Source organism: Cotesia glomerata, linkage group LG6, assembly GCF_020080835.1.
Source record: "Cotesia glomerata isolate CgM1 linkage group LG6, MPM_Cglom_v2.3, whole genome shotgun sequence".
Taxonomy (NCBI): Eukaryota; Metazoa; Arthropoda; class Insecta; order Hymenoptera; family Braconidae; genus Cotesia; species Cotesia glomerata.
In genome coordinates this window covers 2,056,955-2,079,156 of record NC_058163.1, presented here as the reverse complement: position 1 = coordinate 2,079,156, position 22,202 = coordinate 2,056,955, and the positions used below count along the sequence as shown (strand labels likewise).

Sequence of the window (22,202 nt, the reverse complement as noted above, 5' to 3'; positions counted from 1 at the left end):
TTAAAATTCCTAGATTAATAATAAATACATTAGTTTTATAGTTATGATTATTAAAACAATAGCAGTCATTTTAATTTAAATATTGTTTTTATTAATTCTCAGAACAAGACATTTTGAAGAAAATAAATGCTTACTACACTGTAATTGCAAAATAAAAGAGTGACAATGTACAAATAATTAAAAAAAAAAAAAGCATTAATTTAGGCTAGTTAATAATTCAATTTGCAATTTTTTTTTCAACAATTTAAGGCAATTTATTCAAGTTTACGTATATCTGTTTTTTGTTTATTATTTACTTATGTTTAAGAACAGAACTTACTAGCTTATCAACATTAGCGCCACTGAAGTCATCAAGCTGAAAAATAATAAATAATAGTTTTAAAATCAAAACATGAAATAAATTATATTTTCTGAGATTTATCCAATAAAAATATTATTAAAAAAAATAATTGATCAACTTACAACTTTACCGTTCTTGATGAACACGAATGTCGGCATACTGTTAATATTGTATTCGGTAGCGATATCTTCGCATTCATCTACGTCAACCTTGACGAAGACAACTTCCGTGTGTTCTCCAGCAAGTTCCTCAATCTTGGGTCCAATTATTTTGCAGGGGCCGCACCAAGTTGCGTAGAAATCAATAACGACGAGTTTGCTGTCTGCGTCAGCGAGCCTTTTCTTCAAATCATCCTGTAAATTTATTTAATAATTACAATTTATTTTTTTATAATAAAAATAAAATTATATAATTTATTAAATTGAAAGAAAAATACACAATGAAAATAAAGTTAGCTGACATGTAAAAATTTTTATAATTTTTTTTATTAAAAAAAATCTCAAATGTCGGCTAACTTTATTATTATAAATACACACACTTTTTTTATTAAAATTATAAATACCTGGCAGGCCATTTTTATTAACTATTAACTATTAAAAAAAATAAATTAAAACTCTTTATTTAAAAAAAATATTCTATTTTCAAAATTGCGCGCAACATTTCACAAACTCTAAAAATTTTTATTAAAAAAAAATAATAATAATAATAATATCGTATTTACAATTGACAAGGTCACTTAAAAGTTGATCAGCAATCGATAGATCGATTTATTTTTTGCATCGTAATTACAAACGACCCGCCCATACGCTGACAAATTGCGTCATCCTTCAAATTAATCAAGCTCTCGAAAAAGATAATAAATACTTACGATTCACGATTGCGTAATCAGCAAACCAATTGAAATTACTCTACTTTACGTGATTAATATTTATAACCTTTAATTTAAGTAGCAACAAGCTCACTAGAAGCCGAACACATTTATTTTTATATAGAAGGTAAATAAAAATGGCGGCACCGAGATATTTTTTATAAAAAAAAAAACCACTGCAAAAAATAAAATAAAAATTAAATAATTTAATAAATACTTACAGAGTCTTTAATGTGGATGGCCATTTTTAATAGATTATATACTTATCGGGTAATTAAATTTCAATAAAAATTACACAGTAGTCCGCAAACTGCAGAGTACAAATCCAGAATGAGGGAGAATGAGAATGCGTGGCCGCTAGCCACTGGCGTTACTTTTACTTTACACGTTTATTTTGCTATAGTTTATGTAATAATCAATTGCAACTACAAGATAGTCCTCAGTCCTCAACATCTAAAACATCTATATACACTTATGCCTTTTATGTGTCATATATATAATAATAAATAATTATTTTATTTTTTCAGATAAAAATGAGAAATCATCTAAAAATTCTTGATGACGGTGAATAAAATTCCGGAAGAGATTGTATTTTATTCTATATATAATAAATATAATTATAATAATAATTGTAATGAGTCGTACTAATTATCAAGGTCAACATTCAATTCTTATGGAATTACGTCATTGGTTTTTAGCGTTTTTAGAGTGCAAGAGTAATGATTTATAATTTTTCTTATTTAACCTTGACTTAAAATTTTTAGTCATTTACGGTTAAATTAAGTTTTTATTGGTTTAAAGTATGTTAATCTTTTTTTTTCTAGGTCTGGATTTTTTTAAGATAATTTTATTTCTTCTCAAGTAATTAAAAAAAAAAAAAAAAATTGTTCATACTTTGAGAACGATTTATTTAAATTATTATTATGAAAATTAAGTTAGCTGACATTTAAAAATTTTTAGAATTTATTTTCATTGAAAAAATTATTACAAAAAAATTAAAAAAAAAAAAAAATGTCACTTGTAAAAAACTTCAAAAACTATAAGTGAAATTTTTTCGTTTTAATTTAATTATTAAAAAAAAAAATTAAATAATTAAAAACGTCGGCTAACTTTAGTATCATATTATTATTTTATTAAAATTTATTTATTTCTAAGAATGTTTAGTTTCGTAATTATGAGCAACATTCTTAGATGCATTCGGGCCCTTAGGCCTCTGACGTCATTATAAATTTTTACGTCATATTAATCTTCATAAAATGACGCACAAGCCCAGAAGATATTTGTATTTTTTTTTTTTAAATTATTTCTTCTTTGAAATTTTATTTAAAAATTAAATTTTTAAATATTTTTCAATTATTATTCATAGAATAAATAAATTAATTCAAATAAAATTAATAATCTAAACATTTTAAGATTTTTTTTTTTATTGAAAAAATCATTATAAAAAAATTCTTTTAAAAATTTCATTTATAAAAAAAAACGTAAAAAACTGTGAATGCAATTTAAAAAAAATATTTTTTTGTTCTAATTTAATTATTGAAAAAAAAAATCAAAAAATTAACAATGTCGGCTAACTTTAGTGTTATAAAAAATTCAGTAATAATTTTAAAAGACAAAAAGAAGAAAATTTGATAAAAATGTTGTAAGTAATAAAATACCGAATGTAATAACAATATTAATATTATCATATTATGTCATAGAATAGTACACGTAGATTAAAAAACTATGTACATGTTGTAATATAGATATGTATAACATTGTATTGATTCGCGCAGAAGTAAAAGAGTTTAAATTTATCGTATATATAATATCCTTCAAAAAACGCTTTCAAGTGGGGTGAATTCACTCCAGTAGTGACCATTTGAAGGGCTTTTTAGAGTTAGATTTCCGTGAAATGGACAATTATTAAAATTTAAATAGTAATTTTATTAAAAAACTTGGTCAAGTATCAAGAAAATAGAATAAAAGTTAAAAATGAGTGACTTAAATTATCATATTGTTTATCGGCCAAACCCCAATGCGGCAAACAGTGACAAGAATGTATCAATTAAGGGCGATATTTACGATACCGATAAAAAGAATGTAGCTGAGTTAAGCAGAGATGATTTTGTATTTATTTATGAAGATAATAAAAAACCAGTTATTGTTTTGCTAGGATGGGCTGGTTGTCAGGATAAATATTTAGCCAAGTACAGTGCCATTTACGAAGAAAGAAGGTTTGTAATTTTTATTATTTTTATCCTAATAAAAATAAAGTTAGCCGACATCTAAAAATTTTTATGATTTTTTTTATTAAAGAATTATTAGAAAAAAATTTTTAAGTGCAATTTTTTAAAAATATTTTTTTAATTATAAATTAATAAATTGAGCAAAATAAAAAAATAAAAAATGTCAGCTAACTTTAATATTATTTTATCCTAGTGTTTTAAATTTTAATTGTTTATTTTTTAGTTTTATAACTCTGAGGTGCACTGCGCCAGTTGAATATTTATTTCTGCGACACGACAAGTTGCCGAGTATTGGAAGAAAATTGTTAAATATTATTAAAGAGCGTAATTTAGATGAGCATCCTATTATTTTTCATGTTTTTAGTAATGGAGGAGCTTATCTCTACCAACATGTTAGCTTAGCGATGGATCAGATTAATAATAATATTAAGGTTTGTATTAATTACATTTTTTAATTAATTAAACTAAATTATCTTACTTATTTGAATTAATTTTTTTTTTTTTTTTTTTTTTTTTTAGGTAAAAGGTGTAATATTTGACAGCGCACCAGGTGAAAGAAGAATAACTTCATTGTTTAAAGCTATAAGTGCGATAATGGGAGGAAACCCGGTAGTTAATATCCCATTTTCATTTTTTATTACTGTATTTTTGTCATTACTTTGGATATGTGAAGTATGTATCTATTTCTTCTCTCTTTAAATTGAAATTATACTCAAATTTTCATCAAATAAATTGATAATTTTTTTTTTTTTTTTTTTTTTTTTTTTTTATTTCAGACAATAAGTAATTCTTTGGGGATAACAAATTTACCATCAGCTTCAAATCCGTATACTTTAATAAACGAACCAAACAATTGGCCACAACTTTTCCTCTACTCAAACGCTGATACGTTAATACCTGCAGCGGTAATTAATAAAACTTTTTTAATTTTTAAAAGTGATTAATTGACATTAAATTTAGCTGTCACTTGACAATTTTTTAATTTTCTTCAACAAATTTTTTTCAAAAAATTATTTTTAAAAATTTGCATTTTTAATTTTTTGAAATTTCTACATGTCAATTTTTTTTTTTTTTTTTGTCATTATTTATTTAAAAAAAAATTCTTAAAACTATCAAATATCTACTAAATTAATTATCATTTATAAATTGGTTTAAATTTTCAGGACGTTGAAAAATTTGCAAACCACCGTGCAAAGCGTGGAGTTGAAGTTAAACTAGTTCTATTTACGGATTCACCACATGTTAAGCATTACGCAATCTACCGTGATGTTTACATAAACACCGTGTGTAATTTTATCAATGATTGTTCATCTGAAAAATTAAACCCCGCTAAAAATGACACTGAATATAATCCTACTAGCAACGATAGTTTGTTGGGTTATGAAAATTCATTTTTAAAAATTACCAAACAGGTTATATTGCCGATCGAAGCGACAGCAAATAAATAATTAAATAATCTAACCTAATAATAATAATAAACAAAGTTGAAGAAATCGAAATTAGTGTGACTTTCTTTGTTTATAATCAAGCTGGTTTTGATTATTTACTGTTAATTAATTATTCAACTGTATTAATAAATTATAATAAAGACTGATTTGAGAAACTTACTCCTTATACTTAAATTATTTTATCTTACATCATTTACAAGTACATTTTTTACAGCTAAATAATTATGTACAAAAGATTGTTTTTTACATAAATATAAAAATAGTCAAATTGTCACAAGTCAGACCGCGATATGTTGAGCTCATCTCAGTTATAATTAATTTAAATCACGAAATTAAACAACTGGAAGTGCTAAAGAGTGAGTCTGATATATAATGGCACCGGTGAAATTAATAGCAGCTGCAAGAACAAACACAGGCATCCACCTTCCGCTGGAAGTTGTGACCAACTCTGCGGTGACTGGCCCACAGAGGATTCCTGGTATTGTTGCGATTGTATTTGATATTGCAAATGTCATACCGGCGTGATTTGGAGCTACTTCTGCGTGGTTACTTAAATGTCCAGCTGAATTACACGCGCAGAGTCCCATCGATATTGATATAAATCTAAACCAAAGATTATATTAATCTTACTGTAATTATATACTGTAATTATTAATTATATCAATATTGATGTCTTACATTACAGCGAGGAGTAAATTATCAACAGCACAGAATGCCAGCATAAAAATACCCGGCCCCATTAGTCCGATATTTGTCATTAGTCTTCTTACTGACAAGATTGGCCATCTTTTTTGAACCAAGTTGTCAGCACTGTGTCCCGCAGCTATTAATTAAAATTTATGTTAATATTTTTTTTAATTTTCATTTGGTAGAAATTGCTCACCAATACCGACAAGTGAATTAACAATATAAGGAAGAGCTGTAAGACTAATACTCTCTTTATTTGCTGATAAATTTCTTGATAAATATGTAGGCAGCCATTGCATTATTATGTAATTACTCCAGTTCATGGCAAAGTGAGCAATATAAAGCGACCATAATGGCCAATGGCAAATTAATTCCGTCCAACGGATAGGTCTGTTTTGATTAACCTTTGGTCAAAAATTTTAAATTAATTTCTCCGAAATAATTAGATAATTATTTTAAAAATACCTTTGGCACAAAAAGTGGTATTTCGTCTTGGGAATTAGATTCGTGGTAAAGTATTAACCACAATAATGTCCAAAATATCCCGATTGTACCGAAGAAATAGAAACCTGTTTGCCAAGGAATTCGCGGACATAACTAACAACACAAAAGGAGTTAAATAGTTGGCGGGATTTGTTTAAAAATATTTAGGATAAACTTACAATAGACGCAACAACTTGGCCGACAGAACCAGCTGCAACTAAATAGCCAAATGCACGAGATCTTTCCTCGACAGGCACACTGTGTGCGAACAGATGAAATATGACAGGCAAACCTTTAATTTAAATAACTTGAAGATGTTTTTGTGAATCAATTTATAAAGTTAGCCGATGTTTTTAATTTTTTTTTTTTTTTTTTTTTTTTTTTAATAATTAAATTAGAACAAAAGAATATTTTTAAAAAATTGCACTTACAGTTTTTTACAAGTGAAAATTTTTTTTTATTATTTTCTATAATAATTTATTAATAAAAAAAATTCTATGATTTTGTTATCTATCCATTTGTTAAAAACTATAAGTGCAATTTTTAAAAAATATTTTTTAGTTATAATTTAATAAATTGAGAAAAATAAAAAAATAAAAAATTTCGGCTATCTTTAATATTATAATTAATTTTACCTTTTAATAAATTTTAAGAAAAGTCACTTACCTAAACCTTCACCAAGGCCTAAAATAACTCGACAGGTTATTAATAATGGTATTGAATCTACCAGCAGCGGTGTTATTAGTGTACTAATTGACCATAGCAATACAGCTGACATTAAAACAGTTTTACAGCCAAATTTACTGGCCGTGTTTGCTCCTATTATCTGTAAAAATTATAATTAATTTATTCTTTAAATAATTGCTTTGATAAATTTTTATTTGACACTGAATTAAGCAAGCTTTTGACAGCTTATTCATCAATTAAATTATGGATAAATATTAAAAAAATAAAAATTCTTACTTGGCTTGTAAAATATCCAAATGCAAAGGCTGATAATATCCATCCTTGCCAGTGTAAATTCCATTTGTACTCATCAGTCATTTGAACAATTGCTATCGGCATAATTACTCGGTCAGCTGCGTTAATAAAATTCGCTGCTGAACAGAGAGCAACAATACGTGACGTACGTGGAAGCATTCGGAATCGTGCCATTTTAAATAACTCTTTATTATTTATATTAAATAAAATTTGCTAACTAATTAACTATCAGATAATTTTAAAAACTACCAAATAATATTAAATAAATATTTTTAAAAAGCTTAGTATTATTTTATAACCTCACAGCCATATTTTTTTTACTTTACGCCAGAATAAAATTCTAATTTTAAACTGTACATTTTGAGACAAACTTTATTTTTACTTTTTATTTATTTATCACCGGATTGTTTGATTTTTTACTAATAAGTCACGATGATTTATCATTTAATTATTCGTATGGTAATATTTGAAATGTGTACGTGTAATTGTTCTAATGTAAACGACTGTTTATCTAAGATCCGCCATTTTTTAAGTTATCCTCTGAACTCACAAAACACAACGGCGCTGACTGCAGTGTATCACGCGGGATTTAAAATTTAAATTTTTAATTCTAATTATTGTATTTTGATTCTTCTGAATAATGAAAAGTTATAATAAGTTATTGTAAATTTTTAAAATAATAATAAATAATAAATGTATAAATTATTTTTAATAAATAACCACGTGTTTGAATTTTAATTTTCCAATTTTCATTTAAAATTAAGTTTTTTATACTTAAAAAAGTATATGAATGAATGCGCTGCGGTATGGGTTTGCTCTAATTAATACTCGTGATCACGAATTAGTCGCGATTGACCTATAAAAATAATTAAAAAATCATAAAAATAAAAAAAAAAAAAATCAACCCCAAAAAAGTCACGTAAGGGACACTAGGGTAGGGGTAAGAGTGGGGGTACCTTGAAAGGGTATATAACGAGGGGCAGTTACCCTGAGGAGCTCAGTTCCCGGATGGCCGGCCAAGGGTGCACATCGAGCAATGATGATCTAAACTTTGCCAGTCGTCCATTTTACCCTCTCGGTTCATTTTTTGAATTGAATTTAAATAGCTTTGTCAGTCAGGGACAATCGAAAAGGATTTTTAATTAAATAATTTAAATTAAAAAAATTAAACAATATAGTTATTTTTTAGAGAAATATTTTATTTAAGCATCAAAATACAGAAAAAGTACAAACGTGATTTTTCTCTCGTGGATTAATGGTCATATCTTGCTCTTTCTTATTTTTTTTTATAAGAAACTTACGAATAATTCTCATATTTATTTATTTATTCAATGATTGTGATATTGATTGTACCGGGCTTCGTTGGACTTGTACAAATTTAATTTAAGTAGTATAACTTTGATTTCGTCAGACGCCGAATGTTTGAGCATTACCCGGGTTGTCTTTCGAGTCAAGTAGTATAAAATTAAAACAGTCAGACGAGAAAAATTTGAGCATAACCCGGTTGTCGTTTTGATTTCAGTAGTAAAACTAAATTAAAGTAAGACATCATATTCATTTATAATTTAGTTCTAGACGTTTTTTTTTTATCAAACATTTATTTATTTATTCTTTAATTGATTTTTGAATATTTTTCTAAATTAATTCTTATATATTATCTAATAACTAATATTTTAAATAACTCGAACGATTAATTGAAAGTTGAAAATTTTATCAAGTATCGAAAATAAAGTTTTTTAAGAAACTACTATTGAAAGACTTGACTTTATTTTTTAGTATTGTATTCAATAAATAAATATTAAGTATATAAATAAAAATTATGAGTATTATGGAGGGGTAATAAAATACGGGGGTACGAAAATTAAAAACATGAATAAAGATTATGATTATTATTATTATGGGGGGGAGGGGTAAATATATATATGGGGGTGCTGAAATTAAAAATATTAATACAAATTATTATTAATTGGGAGTGTATATAAATATCGGAATCGGGGCGCTGGAATGAAAAATATAAATAAAAAATATTATTATTATTATTATTATTATTATTATTGTTATTATTATTATTATTATTATTATTATTATTATGGGGAGTGAATAAATATGGGGGAGCCAAAATAAAAATATGGATAAATATCATTATTATTATAATGGGAAATAAATAAATAAAGGGGAAGCTGAAATGAAAAATATAAATAAGAAATATTATTATTATTATTAATAATATTATTTAGGTATGGTTAAATATGGGGGGCACTAGAATAAAAAGAATATAAATAAATATTAATATAATTGGGGCAAAATAAATAAAGGTTTGTTGAAATACAAATGGTAATAGAAATAAAAATAGTAATAAAAAAAAACCTGATTAATACTCTCATGTGTCCTTCGTTGAATGTGGCTGCTTGCTTCGTTTGACTGGTCCTCGTCTCGGAATCCTTTGTCCTTGGCTTTGTCGTTTGGTCCCTTGGCTGAATCTTCACATTTTTCATCTGTGGTTCTTGGTCCTTGATCCTTGATCCTTGATCCTTGATCCTTGATCCTTGGTCCTCCATCTGGACACACAATGATCAATAACTGATGAGTATCTTCTAGTAATCACTTTAACACTTTTATTCTTGAGTAATCCTTACTTTTTGGTCGATTGAATTATTGAGTCCCGGTCCTTGGCTGCATCCTTCCGCCCTTGGTTCTTTGGTTGACTTCCTGTATTTAAACTTTGCGTCTCTCGCTTCGAAATGTGACGGAACTGTCGATCCACCTGCAGCTTTTATAACAAATAATACAATGATGGCGGCGCGCGCCAGTGTGACACATTCCTCGTGGTGGATTGCGTGTAATTATTAATCTGTGTAATTACTTGTATCTAAAATAAATAATTATTCTTAAGAAAATATTTTAAAAATCTATTGAAAGTAAATTTTGTGTCTGACTAAATATAATTCATTACTTGAATTAAAATATTACTTTTTAATTCAAACAAAAGTACTCTAAAAACTCAAGACTTCACGAATAACTGTTGAACATCGTTCGAGGAATTTAAATGCTACCTAGCTGCATGAGGTTTGTCTGACAATTTTAAGATTTTATTACTTAACTCAATATTCTCTCGATTTACTAATTAAAAGCTTTTACTCTGACAAAACTATAACTATAAATCTACACTAGTAAAGTACTTAAATTTAAATAGTTCAAGGAATCAGGAATAATCAACATAAATTTTAATTAAAAAATTCATGTTTAATAAATAAATCACGTAATTTATTTTATGGACATTTTATTTAAAACATTAATTCATACATTTTTTAATAATTACAATTACTACATTATTATTAATTCTACAGTGATAATTCAAATCTTTCTTATTTTTTTCGCACTTTAGTACAGCGTCTTAAAAAGTAATTATAAAAATTAAATAATATTGAGATAAATTTTTTAAATTTTTATATCTAATTTAAAATTTTCAATTGACATTTTTCCAATCTTTTTCTACTTTTTAAAAATCAAATTCTAAGAATTGTAATTGTCTTTTAATAATTTCTTCAAATTCTCTGGTTTGTTTTATAGTAGAAGAATGACGATCATTCATATCATCTACTATAGAAAAGTTGTACTGTTCATCAAGCTCTTGCCTTTTCAAAATTAAAAACTTTGTTAACTGAAACAAAAATATTTTTCATTTGTTATTTATTTTAAATTAAAAAATAAAAAAAAAATTCTCACCTCGCTCCATTGTGTTTCGCTTTTAATAAAATCACTGAACTCTATTATCATATTAAAAACAACTTCGTTGAATAATTTATCCCTGAATCTAAATAAACAAATAATTATTTAATTTATAAAATTTATTTAATTATTTATTGTAATTAAACTATCAATAATTTAAACTACCTTTCTTGCAGCAAGTCAAAGTTATCTATAAAATATTCCATCATTATCTGAATTATATCCTCATCGGCATATTTCATGACAAAATTAAAGATCATCATGAACTGATCTACAGAAGTGGCAATATTGTCTTGTAAAAGTTTCGGAAAGTACTTTTGAACCACCGTAGCCGACCTTGCGCACTTCAGGTATGTATATTTCCAGTATAAATGATTTTGTAAGAAAGGATAGCGATTAGAAAAGAAATAATTCCATTGATCTTCATCATATTCATTCAATACCGAACAAAGTGTCCAAGAATAACAATAATCATGAAGGTAAATTTGTTCAGCAGGATGTGTTAAAATATAATCAACAGTTTCATTAGCAAAATTTTTGCAATACTCAGTTCTTTTCAGGGTGCAGAAAATACGCATGAATAATAATTTCAAAGATTTAGCTTCTTTGTAAAAATAATTATCAACTGTATTACTTTCTTCAAGGTTCCTAATTACAGGTTCTAAAATAAGAGCTATGAATTGACTGTAGCTATGAACCAACGGCCGAGTTAATTGTCCGGATAATTTAAATATTAAATTGTAAGCACTCCAGAGAGGTAGTAAATTTTTTTCACGGCGTAAATATGCCAGCAGATTAAAAATTATATCTAAATTTTCATCATTTATGATTCTTTCATTCAATTCTGAGACAATTATTGCCCGATTTATTGGATGTATCTTATAAAAATCTTCTGTATTCAAGTAATTTATAATCCGACGCCAGTTTTCTTCATCGTATGTGACTTGATACTGATCTAAAAGCCAGAAAAGGTCACTAGAAATTGTAGAACTTTAATTTATTTATAAACCAGTCTTACCTAATTGTTGAACATTAAAAATAATCCAATCGTCTTTATCAACTAAAGAAATTAAAGTCTCATTTTGATCCATCCAAAAAACAGGCGTAGTATTTGAAAAATTCGGATTTGATTTCGTTGCAAAATTTATCGGAATCATCCGTGTGACGTTAGAATAATTTTGCAAGGCATTTTTTTGGACTATTCTGACAGAATTAGTCTTCTGGTCATGAGAGACTTCTAGAATAGCGTATCCGGGGGTTTCTAACCATGGATCCATTAATTGTTTAAGATTTAACTTGTTATTATCTGCGAAACTGTCCCAGAGATCTTCAGTTGTAACTGCACTGAATTTACTGAAAAATTTTGAATTTTTTAGATTAAATTATTACACCGAAAAAAAAAAAAAAAAAAAATTTCAATTGAATCAAGAAAAAAATTCTTGAATGAAATAAAATTTACTTAAACCAAAAAAAATTTCTTAGTTTAAGAATATTTCTACTCAAATCAAGAAGATCAAGTTCTTCAAAATTATTTACTAGATTCAAGTATATTTTATTTTCTGTGTAGAAAAATTCTTAAAAAATTATCGGTACTTTTTATTTAAATATTTCTGAAGCCCAGTTTGAAAAACTTGGTTAGTTACAATGTGTTCTAGCATTTGAACCATTTGAACATATCGAGAAATTTGGAAACTATCTAATTGTTTTTTAATTCCTTTTGGATTGGCGAAGCGAATTGGTGACAGTAACATTAAGCCGTGATATGATTTGTATGCGTCAATAGTTAGCCAATTTTTGGATTTAATGGTTTCATTTTCAAAAATCTATAATTTTAATTTAAATTAATTTAAATTAATTTATAAGTGTAAATCAAAAATCACCTGGTTAATTATTTCAGCAGCTACAAAATTGCTAATCCCGTAAGCCAGCCACAAATCATCCCACCAAATTGGAGTCACAAGATTACCAAACCACTGTAAGCTCAACGCTTCCGCTAAAATTATAGCTTCAGATTTTTTGTACTGATGAAGCGCCAGTTCAGATTCAACTTCCAGAATATTTATTTCTTCAGAACTTAAAAAAAAAAATTGTTTTCTTCTTTAAAAAACAATCAATTTTACTTATAACACTAAAGTTAGCCGACGTTTTTAATTTTTTAATAAATTAAATTAGAACAAAAAAATATTTTTTAAAACAGCATTTACAATTTTTAAAGTATTTTACAAATGAAAATTTTTTTGTAATCATTTTTTCCATGAAAAAAAATATTTTTTAATTTTTAAATGTCGGCTAACTTAATTTATATCAATTACTTGAGAATCATAAGGCCCAAATTTTTCAATCCAGATGGTATATATGGTAAAATAATGACGTCTAATTTCGGAACAGGATACGGAATTTTCGTGTAATTTTCCAAACGTGACAAAATTTTACTTGTTATATTTAAAAGATGCTGAATTTTGTGCGAGTTATTTTTAATAGAGAAGAATGTTAAATTTCCATGTTGGTTTTTGATAAAATCAAAATTAGTTAACGCAATTCCAATCGAATGCGGTGATAATTTTGGTGATACTTGAAAATGCGTCAAAATTTTATCATTTCCGTCAGATTCACGATTTATTTCCGGCATATTTGACAGCGCAGTTAAATTCTTTGGATGTTTTACCGAAAACTTGAATTTTGATTTATAAAATGGTTCGTCCCAACATGGAAAAACTCTTCTGGCGTAAGCTGGTATTAAATTTTTAGTTCCAGCAACAAGCCTGAAATTTTTTTAGGGTATATTTAATTAATATCATTAAATAAATTAAAATTTTAATTAAATTTATAAAACACTGATAGAAGGATTTGTTTATAGTTAAAAATATTTCTTAGTATTTAAAAAGATTAATTAATATTTAATAAATGAATATCAGATTTATTAAATACAAATAAATAATTTTAAATACTAAGAAATATTTGTTAAATACTAAAAAGTCGTCTAATAAATGATTTGTTAACTATTAACATATAAATCCTTCTATTAGTGTAACAATAAAAAAATTTCATACCTGTTTTTATCTTTGTCATAAAAATAAAAAAATCCAAGGTTTTTAGGATTGCTATTGTTAACAATCCATCTTAATTCAAGACTGTAATTACCAAGTGTCAAATAATTGCTTAATTTTATTTTATAAACTTCTTCTGAACTCCATGATTGTTCAACAATTTTTTGATGTTCGACTTTTGTATATTCTTCATTAATTTTAACATTATTAGCTTTGTGCAAAGTAATAGTGTCCGTAGGTTCTATTACTTCAAAATGAATAAAACTTTTTCCTGTAACTGGTAAATATTTACCAAAAAAATCAAAATCAAATTCTATTTCATACAAATGAGGCTTTGTATTGTTCGGAAGCCGAAAGTTGGTCACATTAATCGCACTAATGTTGATTAATGAATAATTTAATAAAAATAAAATTAATAAAGTATTCCAAGACATTTTCAAAAATTTTTTTCAACAAAATAATGAAACTTTTCAATTTTAGTTTCTTTATAAAGTGTCCAAGTAACCCTACTTAGTTCTTATCAATATTTAATTAGATCAATTTTATTATTATTTTTTAAATGCGCAGAAACTATCCAGTGGTTTTTATATTAATTACATCATTACTTCATTGTCTAAAATCATAAAACTTATCATTTATTGTTTTAATTAATTTAATTAATTAAAAACCTTTACGTCGCCTGCAGTTATAATTATATTTCTTCATTTTTTATTACTATAAATGCGTTAATTAAAAAATAAACCAACCAGAAAAAAATGAATTAAGGCGCTATTAATAAAAATTACGGAAAAGAATTTTTTATTGATAAATTTTATTTATTTATTTATTTATTTAAATATCTTATTTATACAATCACAAAGTTTCATCAATTGTTATATTACACGATGACACATGTACATATATATTACAATATTTTTGATATAATAAATTTGGCAGATAAAAATTAAAAGATAAACAATATCTCAATTTAATATCCTAAATTTATTTAATAGTTTCTCTTTAATTATTTCAGTTATTTTTAATTAGATTATGTGAATAATTATCATAGTATTTACAATGACGTAATGAAAAAATATAAACGCTACCATTTAATATAGTATCATTTATCTATTTAGCAGTTAATCAGCATAAAAAACTATTTAAATAAAATTCAAAATAATAATTAATTCTTATTTTTTTATGCTAATTATTTACACTATTTTTTTACATTTGAACATTAGTCTTTTCGACAAAACGTAAAAAAATTTAATGATAACTATGTACAATAGTATCACATATTAATTATAGTAAAAAAGCACTATTAATAATAGCAATAACTATGTACATTAGTATTATTATAAAAATTTATCTTAATAGTTAACTACTATTCACAGTCAATTACTATTTGTAATAATTAACACACTGAATTTTTCTAAATATAAATTTTTTTATACATCAATTGGTCTCATTACTATTACAAATAGTTATAATCAATAGTAACTAAAATAAATATGCAATTGTTACAAAAATTAATATTCATAGTAATTAGTACTAATAAATACTTAAATTAATTACTGTCTACTATATTAATAGTAGTTACTATTAACGACGAAGCTGAGTTAACTAATAAGGCAGTAGTTATTATCAATTATATCTATTCACAATAATTATTTAAATCATAATAACAGATGCTTTATTTTAAATAGATAATTTATAAAAAAAAACTTGATAGTTAACCAAGGTAAAAGTTCCAATTATTGACAAGGGTCTAAATATTGACACCCTAAATTATTTTTAAATATATTTAATAATCTTTAATAAAATTAACTAAGCTCCTTTTTTTTTTTTTATTAAAATCTTTAAATTTTGCGACCCGGGCCCATAACCTGTTGTAAAATCATTTCAACTGCCTCTAGCTCCTAAAATAATCATTCTATCGAAATTTACAAGACCTTTTTTGTAGATTATTAAATTCTCTACAAATTTTGTTCCAAACTTTTTTTTTAAATCAAAATTTCAAAAGTTACATATTTTATTAATTTTGAAATAAGGCAAAAGCCCCAATTATTGACAAATTATTTTTAAATATATTTAATCATCTGTAATAAAATTAACTATCATATAAATTTTTAATAAATTCTAATTAATTGAAAAATTAAAAAAAATTACTGTCCGTTAATATTAAATATTAATTATTAAAAAACAAAGTTAGCACCAGTTAAAACCAGCTTACGAGCGTCTATTTTATTAACAACTTTGATTAGAAAAGCATTTTTTTTTTAATGCTGTTTAAATTAATTTCTTCATTTAATAATATGATCTTTTTTTTTTTTAATTAACAATATATGAAAAATTTATAAAATTGAATAATCGAAATTAATTGTATCCTTTATAATATTTATATAATGGGTGTCAATAACTATATTTGATAATTTTTAAGTTGAATCTCATATTGACAGCCAGTCGACAGCGCTTTGACGCCTTTTTTTTACTTTAATCTAAAAAATTAACTGTAAGAGTTTGAACTCTTCTTTAATAGTATTGATTACTTAATAATTAATTTCGATAAATAAGAATAAGCAGATGATTCTAGGCGTGCTAAGTATAGGTGTCAATAATTGGGGCTAAGGTATGTCAATAATTAGATCAATCAGTTTTTTAACCTGTCAATAATTGGTGTATCCGAATACTCTATTTAATTATTTAAAATTAATTAGTAAATATCAGTGATTATGATTTAAAAAAAAAAAAAAAAATTGATTAGTAAAAACATTACTTGAGACATTACCACAAACAAAATTTATATTGATATTTGCTTGCTTAAAAAAAATCAAATCATAAATTTGTCTCTAATAGTGTCAATAATTATGACACTCAAGTTAGCAGACGTCTAAAAATTTTTTATTAATTAAATTACAAATAAAAAGATATTTGTAAAAAATTGCACTTATAATTTTTCAAGTTTTTTACATGTGAAAATTATTTTTTTTAATTGTTTAATTGAAATTTTTTCAATAAAAAATTTCTATAAATTTTTAAATGTCGGCTAATTTTATTTTCATCAATAATTCGGGCTTTTACCTTATTATAAAAAATCCGGTAATTAATATACAATAACCTAGTTAAAAAAAGTAACGTTATAATTCATCGTTACTTTTTGTCGTATTCTCTTTAGTAATTAGATTATTATTATTATTATTATTATCTATTTCTTCATTACTCACATCACCTTTATTTTCATTATCAATAACGTTATTTTTTATATTAATTTCATCGCTCGTTTTTTTTTCCTCAGCATTTACCGAATTTTCATTAGTTTGATTAGAGTAATTTGGAACTATCAAATTATCATCATCATCATCATTATTATTATTCCCAACATTACTACTATTATCATCCAAACTCTTGCTTCTAAATTCAGTTTTTAAATTCTTCAAAACATCTTGAATATTTTCCATCAAATTATCATAAATTTTATACGTTTCCATAATATTAACCAATTTTTTATCATCCTTGCCATTATCTTCAATATCTTCATTGGTGTCGATATTAATTACATCATTTTTGCTGATTGAAGAAGAACTCAATCTTTGTATCAGCGACTTTGAAACTTTAGAAATGCTCCCAAATGAATCTGCCTTATCAAAATTAGGTAACGTGTCACTTAATTCGTCAATGAACCACGTGACCAGTTCAAACGTGCTCAGTTCCTCGCTTTTAATTGGACTTTTCGGGTTGCGCTCTTTTTGAATCCAGTCGTAGTAAGTTTCGATTCTTCCAACAGAAATCACTTGGTACGGCGGGAATTTAGTGTTTACATAAATTTGATTGATCAAAAATTGCTTGACCACTTTCCAACCTTTTTCAAATGCTGAAAGTTCTGTTGTAGAGGGCGGTGGAGTCGCACTAAATAATGGCGAGTTTTTATTGAACATTAATTTGGCAAACAAAACCAAATCGCGATTCTGTTTGTTCTTAACCGCAGATTCTTGGGGAATTATTGCACGCAAATGATCTTTGTCAATTATCATTTCTTCTTTGTTGTCTAGCACTGGCGCACTGATTGTATTGGGCGTGTTTTCAGTCTGAAATAAATAAAATTAATTTAAAAAAAATCTATATTCTTAAAAATATCTAAAAAAATTTATTTACCGTCGATGGTCGCGTCAAAAATTCTTTCACTGATGATTTAAGCCTTTCAAACATGGACAGGTAATTGTCGGAATCACTTTTTTCTACTCCGTCATTGACGTAATTGCCTGTATTCAAATGATTTTTAATTAATAAATTATCAATTAAAAACAAGAGTAAAAATAAATAAAACATACCCATTGTGACTGTAATAGCGCCATTACTCTCACTGATAGCTCGAACAAGTTCGTTAGCTTGGATATTAAATAAAAATGCAAATGGAATTTTAATATTATCTTTTGTGATACCGTCACCTGACATAGCAAACATTGGTGATGATTCTATTGTCGATCCAATTACGGTATCCAAAACAATCCCACCAATAGCGCCGGCTTTCTCGACCATTCTTGCCTGCAAGCAAAAAAATGTGATAAAATGAAATTAAAAATTACTAGCAACCTAATTTTGCTTTATTAAATTAATAACTTTTGTTAAATTGCACTGTACTTTTTTAATTATTGACATTTTTAAAGATATAAGCTCATTTTGATGTTACACTTATCAAGACCTTTCATTTGAGTACCCACATGGCATTTTTGATATATTTTTTATATATACATATATTTTAAAGATATAAGCTCATCTTAACATTAAACTCATCAAGAGCTTTCATTTGAGTACCCACATGCATTTTTGATATATTTTTCATATATACATATATATAAATATATAAAATATATGAAAAATTGATGTGGGTACTCAAATGAAAGCTCTCAATGAGTATAATAACATCGGGATGAGCTTATATCTTTAAAAATGTCAATAGTTCACAAGATACAATGTCATTTCTTAATTATGTTTCTAGACACAAAATTTTCGAATAATAACATAGATTAAATTAAAAAATATCAATTACCTTTTCAATAAACATACAGTTCCCCCGGAATATAACAGCGATATTTCCTTTAATCATCTCAACATTCGTCAACTCGCTGCAGGCTTCTTTGGGCTCTGTTAATACCGGCTTGCCGGTAACTTTTACAGACCCTGTTAATTGAAGTCCAAATTGCGCTGGACCACCAAGTAATGTCAGATCTTTATTGATATCTTTCCGCTTTATCGTCAATGCCAATCGCTGTTTATCCGATTCCTGTGACTGTCTGCGGTTCAACTCAACCATTTCTTGCATAAACATCAAACCCTCCTCTGCATCTTCCATTGTTTTAGCCTGAATAATTTTTATAAAATATTAACCAACTGTTTCTTTAGTTAATAATTTTTTAATTGACAACTTACGTTGGAAAATGTGTGCAATAATTGCATCCGTCCGTCGGCCATTGTTAGAACAGTAATACCCATATTACTTAATATTTTAAGATGATCTAAATTATTTGCCTGTAAATTTAATTTTGTCATTAAAAATTTAAAATTATTTTTTTTTTTAATTGAGAAGTAAAAAATTACTTGAAATTGTGCAGCACTTATACGTCGTCTCATAGATCTTCTAGGGCATACATCTTCAACCATATTGCGCAAAGGTTTACGGACAGATGCTGGAAATAAGTGCAAACTATTTGGACACGTGCGATCCAATTCATCAAACTCAACTGTATCAATATCTATATCCTAAAACAATATTATTTATTTAGATCCTGGAGTTAACTCCTTTTATTAATTAATAATTTTATTAATTAATAGTTTTATTAATTAATAAAACACTTTGAAAAAAAAAAAAAAATTACTGATAGACTTACAGAAGACACGTTGGTTCTAAGCGAAGCCAACGTAAGAGGCAACAAATGGCCCTCAGTCGTGAATATAAACTCGTCTATATCCAAAACAAGATCACTGGATTCAGCGAAGAGTAAATACAAATATTTAAACGTTTCAGACAACACAAAACTCTCCATAGTGTCATCGTGCTTGTTGGTACGAACGTCAGATACTGCTGCGTAACCGCAGGGTACTCGGGCGTACGTTTGAAGACTTTTTAATACTTTGCGACCAACTGCCAAGTAGTAATGATCGCCAGTCGCGCGGTAGAGGTAATAAGTTGATTCTAAAAACTCGGGACGCAGCGGATGATGGCCCCAGTGGACTTGGAAATCTGTTGTAAATGCTTCAGGAATAAAATTGTGACGTTGTAATACTTGGTACAGCATCTCGTGGGTTTCTACTGCTGGTTTTATGTCGCCTTTTAATACCTGTATTATAATTTTTATAGATTAAAAGTTGTAATCTACTTTTGTTAAATTGTACTGTATTTTTTTCAAATATTGACATTTTTAAACATATAAAGTCATCCTGATGTTACACTCATCAAGAGCTTTCATTTGAGTAGCCACATGTATTTTTGATATATTTTTCATATATACATATATATATATATATATATATATATATATATATATATATATATATATATATATATATATATATATATATATATAAATATATAAAATATATGAAAAATTGATGTGGGTACTCAAATGAAAGGTCTCAATGAGTATAATGTCAAGGTGAGCTTATATCTTTAAAAATGTCAATATTTCACAAGATACAAGGTAATTTGGTAATACCTGTAGTCCAGGCCAGAACGCCAGCAACGCATCCATAAAATTTTTAGAATTAGTATTTGGCCGATGCATGTGTACGTCAAGTAACATAGGACCTTGACTCACATACTTCATGACAGCTGAATAATGTTTATTGAACCTTCCGAGATATTTTTCATCGCCTGTAATTACAAAAATTTAAATGAAAATTAAGTTAGCCGACATTTAAAAATTTTTAAGATTTTTTTTCATTAAAAAAATGATTACAAAAAAATAAAAAAAAAAAAATATCATTTGAAAAAAACTTTAAAAACTGTAAGTGCAATTTTAAAAAAAATTTTACTTTTGTTTGTAATTTAATTATTAAAAAAAAAATCAAAAAATTAAAAACGTCGGCTATCATAAATTTAATAAATATTTATTTAAATAATAAATAATGAAATAATCAAACTTACCCAATAAAATATAAGCTTTCAAGCAATACTCATAGTAAGAATCAATCCCAGCACCAACGCCAGAGTCCCTCCTGACCCAATCACCAGAATGAACATTGAGAACCGATCCCATGAGATCAGTCCCACGGTGCCTCATCTTCCAGAGTGCGTCCATGGCTTTCTGGGCCTTTTCCTCGAAGATTCCCTCGCCAGTCAACCTGGACAGCGCAGCCATCTCCAATATCATGCTGCCGGCGCAAGCAGTGCAAGTTTCCCTGCACATATCCGCAGGAACATTCTTCATCCCGTGTCTGAGGTTGATCCTCCCGTAGGGAATCCCAGTGGTGGTATTGAACGCAGGAAGAAACCTGTACCCCAAGTCCTTGGCCATATTCAGCAGCTCGCCGCGGTACCAGGGCATAATATCAGCCCTCACCTGGAGATACTCGCTGAGGATGTGTCCGCTGAGGAGTCCTCCGAGCATGCGGATGTTGGTCTCAAATAACGAGACAATAACGTCAGTATCAAAGCTGACGTCATTGACCACCAGCTTGACCGCGTTCTCAAACTCCTCCAGGTCTCCGAGGACCACTAAAGTGTCCAGGGTGTCCACTAACGTCAGCGAGAAGTTTCCTAGAGTAGAGTCAATGTCTCCGCGGTCAGGCTCGGAGCCTCGGTACCGGCCCTTGCAGCTCAGCGGCATTAATTCATCCGCTGGGTACGCGTTTGACATGTACGCGTTGTACGCGTGGTAAAACATGTCACGCGCTTCCTCCTTCAGAGACTCGCGCTCCTCCGGGCTCATGTACTCCAAGTCATCTGTTTGTACATACGCAATTAGTAATACAATATTTCCAATAATTATCAACAATCCAAACCATATTGCTGCCATTTTTTCCTGTCAGTTTATCAACAAACACTTTTTTTTACTTTTATTTTTACTTGTTTTTTTTAACAATTGTCAAGATTTTGACATTATTTTTTTTATTTACTTGTTTTTTTTTTAGTGACAGATGATGTGGCTACTTGCACTAATTCTTGGAGGATATGAGACCACTTTTGTTGACAGTTTTAATTGTGAATGAATAAGTTGAGTTGTAACTTTTGATAACCTCATTTGAATGTTAATTTATAAATTATCTTTCAGGAGTAAAGTATTATACTCTGCTTTTTTTAACTAACGCAATCACTAGCAATCACTGTGCACTAAAAACTGCAGGTGTTGGTTTTGCTATAGTTTCTGCTCTCTACTTGTTGAAATTCAATTGATTATTATTATTATTCTTATCGAT

General features: G+C 27.1%; 5 protein-coding genes across 6 annotated transcripts; 1 reads left to right on the top strand and 4 right to left on the bottom strand.

Annotated features, from left to right (window-relative positions):
• Positions 1 to 68: 68 nt before the first annotated feature.
• LOC123268228 (thioredoxin-2-like) lies at positions 69 to 1,593 on the bottom strand. 2 transcript variants are annotated; one of them, XM_044733160.1, is made up of 3 exons: positions 1,430 to 1,593; positions 463 to 693; positions 69 to 355 (listed from the first exon to the last, which is right to left on the bottom strand). In XM_044733160.1, the coding sequence occupies exons 1-3, from the start codon at positions 1,451 to 1,453 to the stop codon at positions 293 to 295; spliced, it is 318 nt and encodes a 105-aa protein (XP_044589095.1). In that variant the 5' UTR covers positions 1,454 to 1,593; the 3' UTR covers positions 69 to 292. The 2 variants fall into 2 exon arrangements, with proteins under 2 accessions (XP_044589095.1, XP_044589096.1); XM_044733161.1 differs by lacking the exon at positions 1,430 to 1,593 and adding an exon at positions 903 to 935.
• Positions 1,594 to 3,027: 1,434 nt separating this feature from the next.
• LOC123268227 (transmembrane protein 53) lies at positions 3,028 to 5,043 on the top strand. Its single transcript, XM_044733159.1, has 5 exons — positions 3,028 to 3,424; positions 3,660 to 3,867; positions 3,956 to 4,108; positions 4,213 to 4,341; positions 4,600 to 5,043. Exons 1-5 carry the CDS (start codon positions 3,183 to 3,185, stop codon positions 4,882 to 4,884), a joined length of 1,017 nt encoding a protein of 338 aa, XP_044589094.1. The 5' UTR covers positions 3,028 to 3,182; the 3' UTR covers positions 4,885 to 5,043.
• On the bottom strand, positions 5,028 to 7,311 carry LOC123268226 (sialin-like). Its single transcript, XM_044733158.1, has 7 exons — positions 7,018 to 7,311; positions 6,721 to 6,880; positions 6,234 to 6,346; positions 6,037 to 6,168; positions 5,768 to 5,975; positions 5,563 to 5,707; positions 5,028 to 5,487 (listed from the first exon to the last, which is right to left on the bottom strand). Exons 1-7 carry the CDS (start codon positions 7,207 to 7,209, stop codon positions 5,217 to 5,219), a joined length of 1,221 nt encoding a protein of 406 aa, XP_044589093.1. The 5' UTR covers positions 7,210 to 7,311; the 3' UTR covers positions 5,028 to 5,216.
• Positions 7,312 to 9,264: 1,953 nt separating this feature from the next.
• Positions 9,265 to 14,325, bottom strand: LOC123267203 (thyrotropin-releasing hormone-degrading ectoenzyme-like). Its single transcript, XM_044731749.1, has 10 exons — positions 13,815 to 14,325; positions 13,077 to 13,526; positions 12,645 to 12,837; positions 12,358 to 12,587; positions 11,783 to 12,117; positions 10,930 to 11,719; positions 10,762 to 10,849; positions 10,618 to 10,696; positions 9,403 to 9,593; positions 9,265 to 9,294 (listed from the first exon to the last, which is right to left on the bottom strand). The coding sequence occupies exons 1-10, from the start codon at positions 14,243 to 14,245 to the stop codon at positions 9,265 to 9,267; spliced, it is 2,817 nt and encodes a 938-aa protein (XP_044587684.1). The 5' UTR covers positions 14,246 to 14,325.
• Positions 14,326 to 16,635: 2,310 nt separating this feature from the next.
• Positions 16,636 to 22,164, bottom strand: LOC123267529 (ER degradation-enhancing alpha-mannosidase-like protein 3). The gene is made up of 10 exons (XM_044732198.1): positions 20,932 to 22,164; positions 20,501 to 20,658; positions 19,676 to 20,125; positions 19,386 to 19,547; positions 19,218 to 19,316; positions 18,838 to 19,149; positions 18,119 to 18,332; positions 17,943 to 18,049; positions 16,862 to 17,875; positions 16,636 to 16,658 (listed from the first exon to the last, which is right to left on the bottom strand). The coding sequence occupies exons 1-9, from the start codon at positions 21,800 to 21,802 to the stop codon at positions 16,928 to 16,930; spliced, it is 3,321 nt and encodes a 1,106-aa protein (XP_044588133.1). The 5' UTR covers positions 21,803 to 22,164; the 3' UTR covers positions 16,636 to 16,658; positions 16,862 to 16,927.
• Between the last annotated feature and the right edge of the window lie 38 nt (positions 22,165 to 22,202).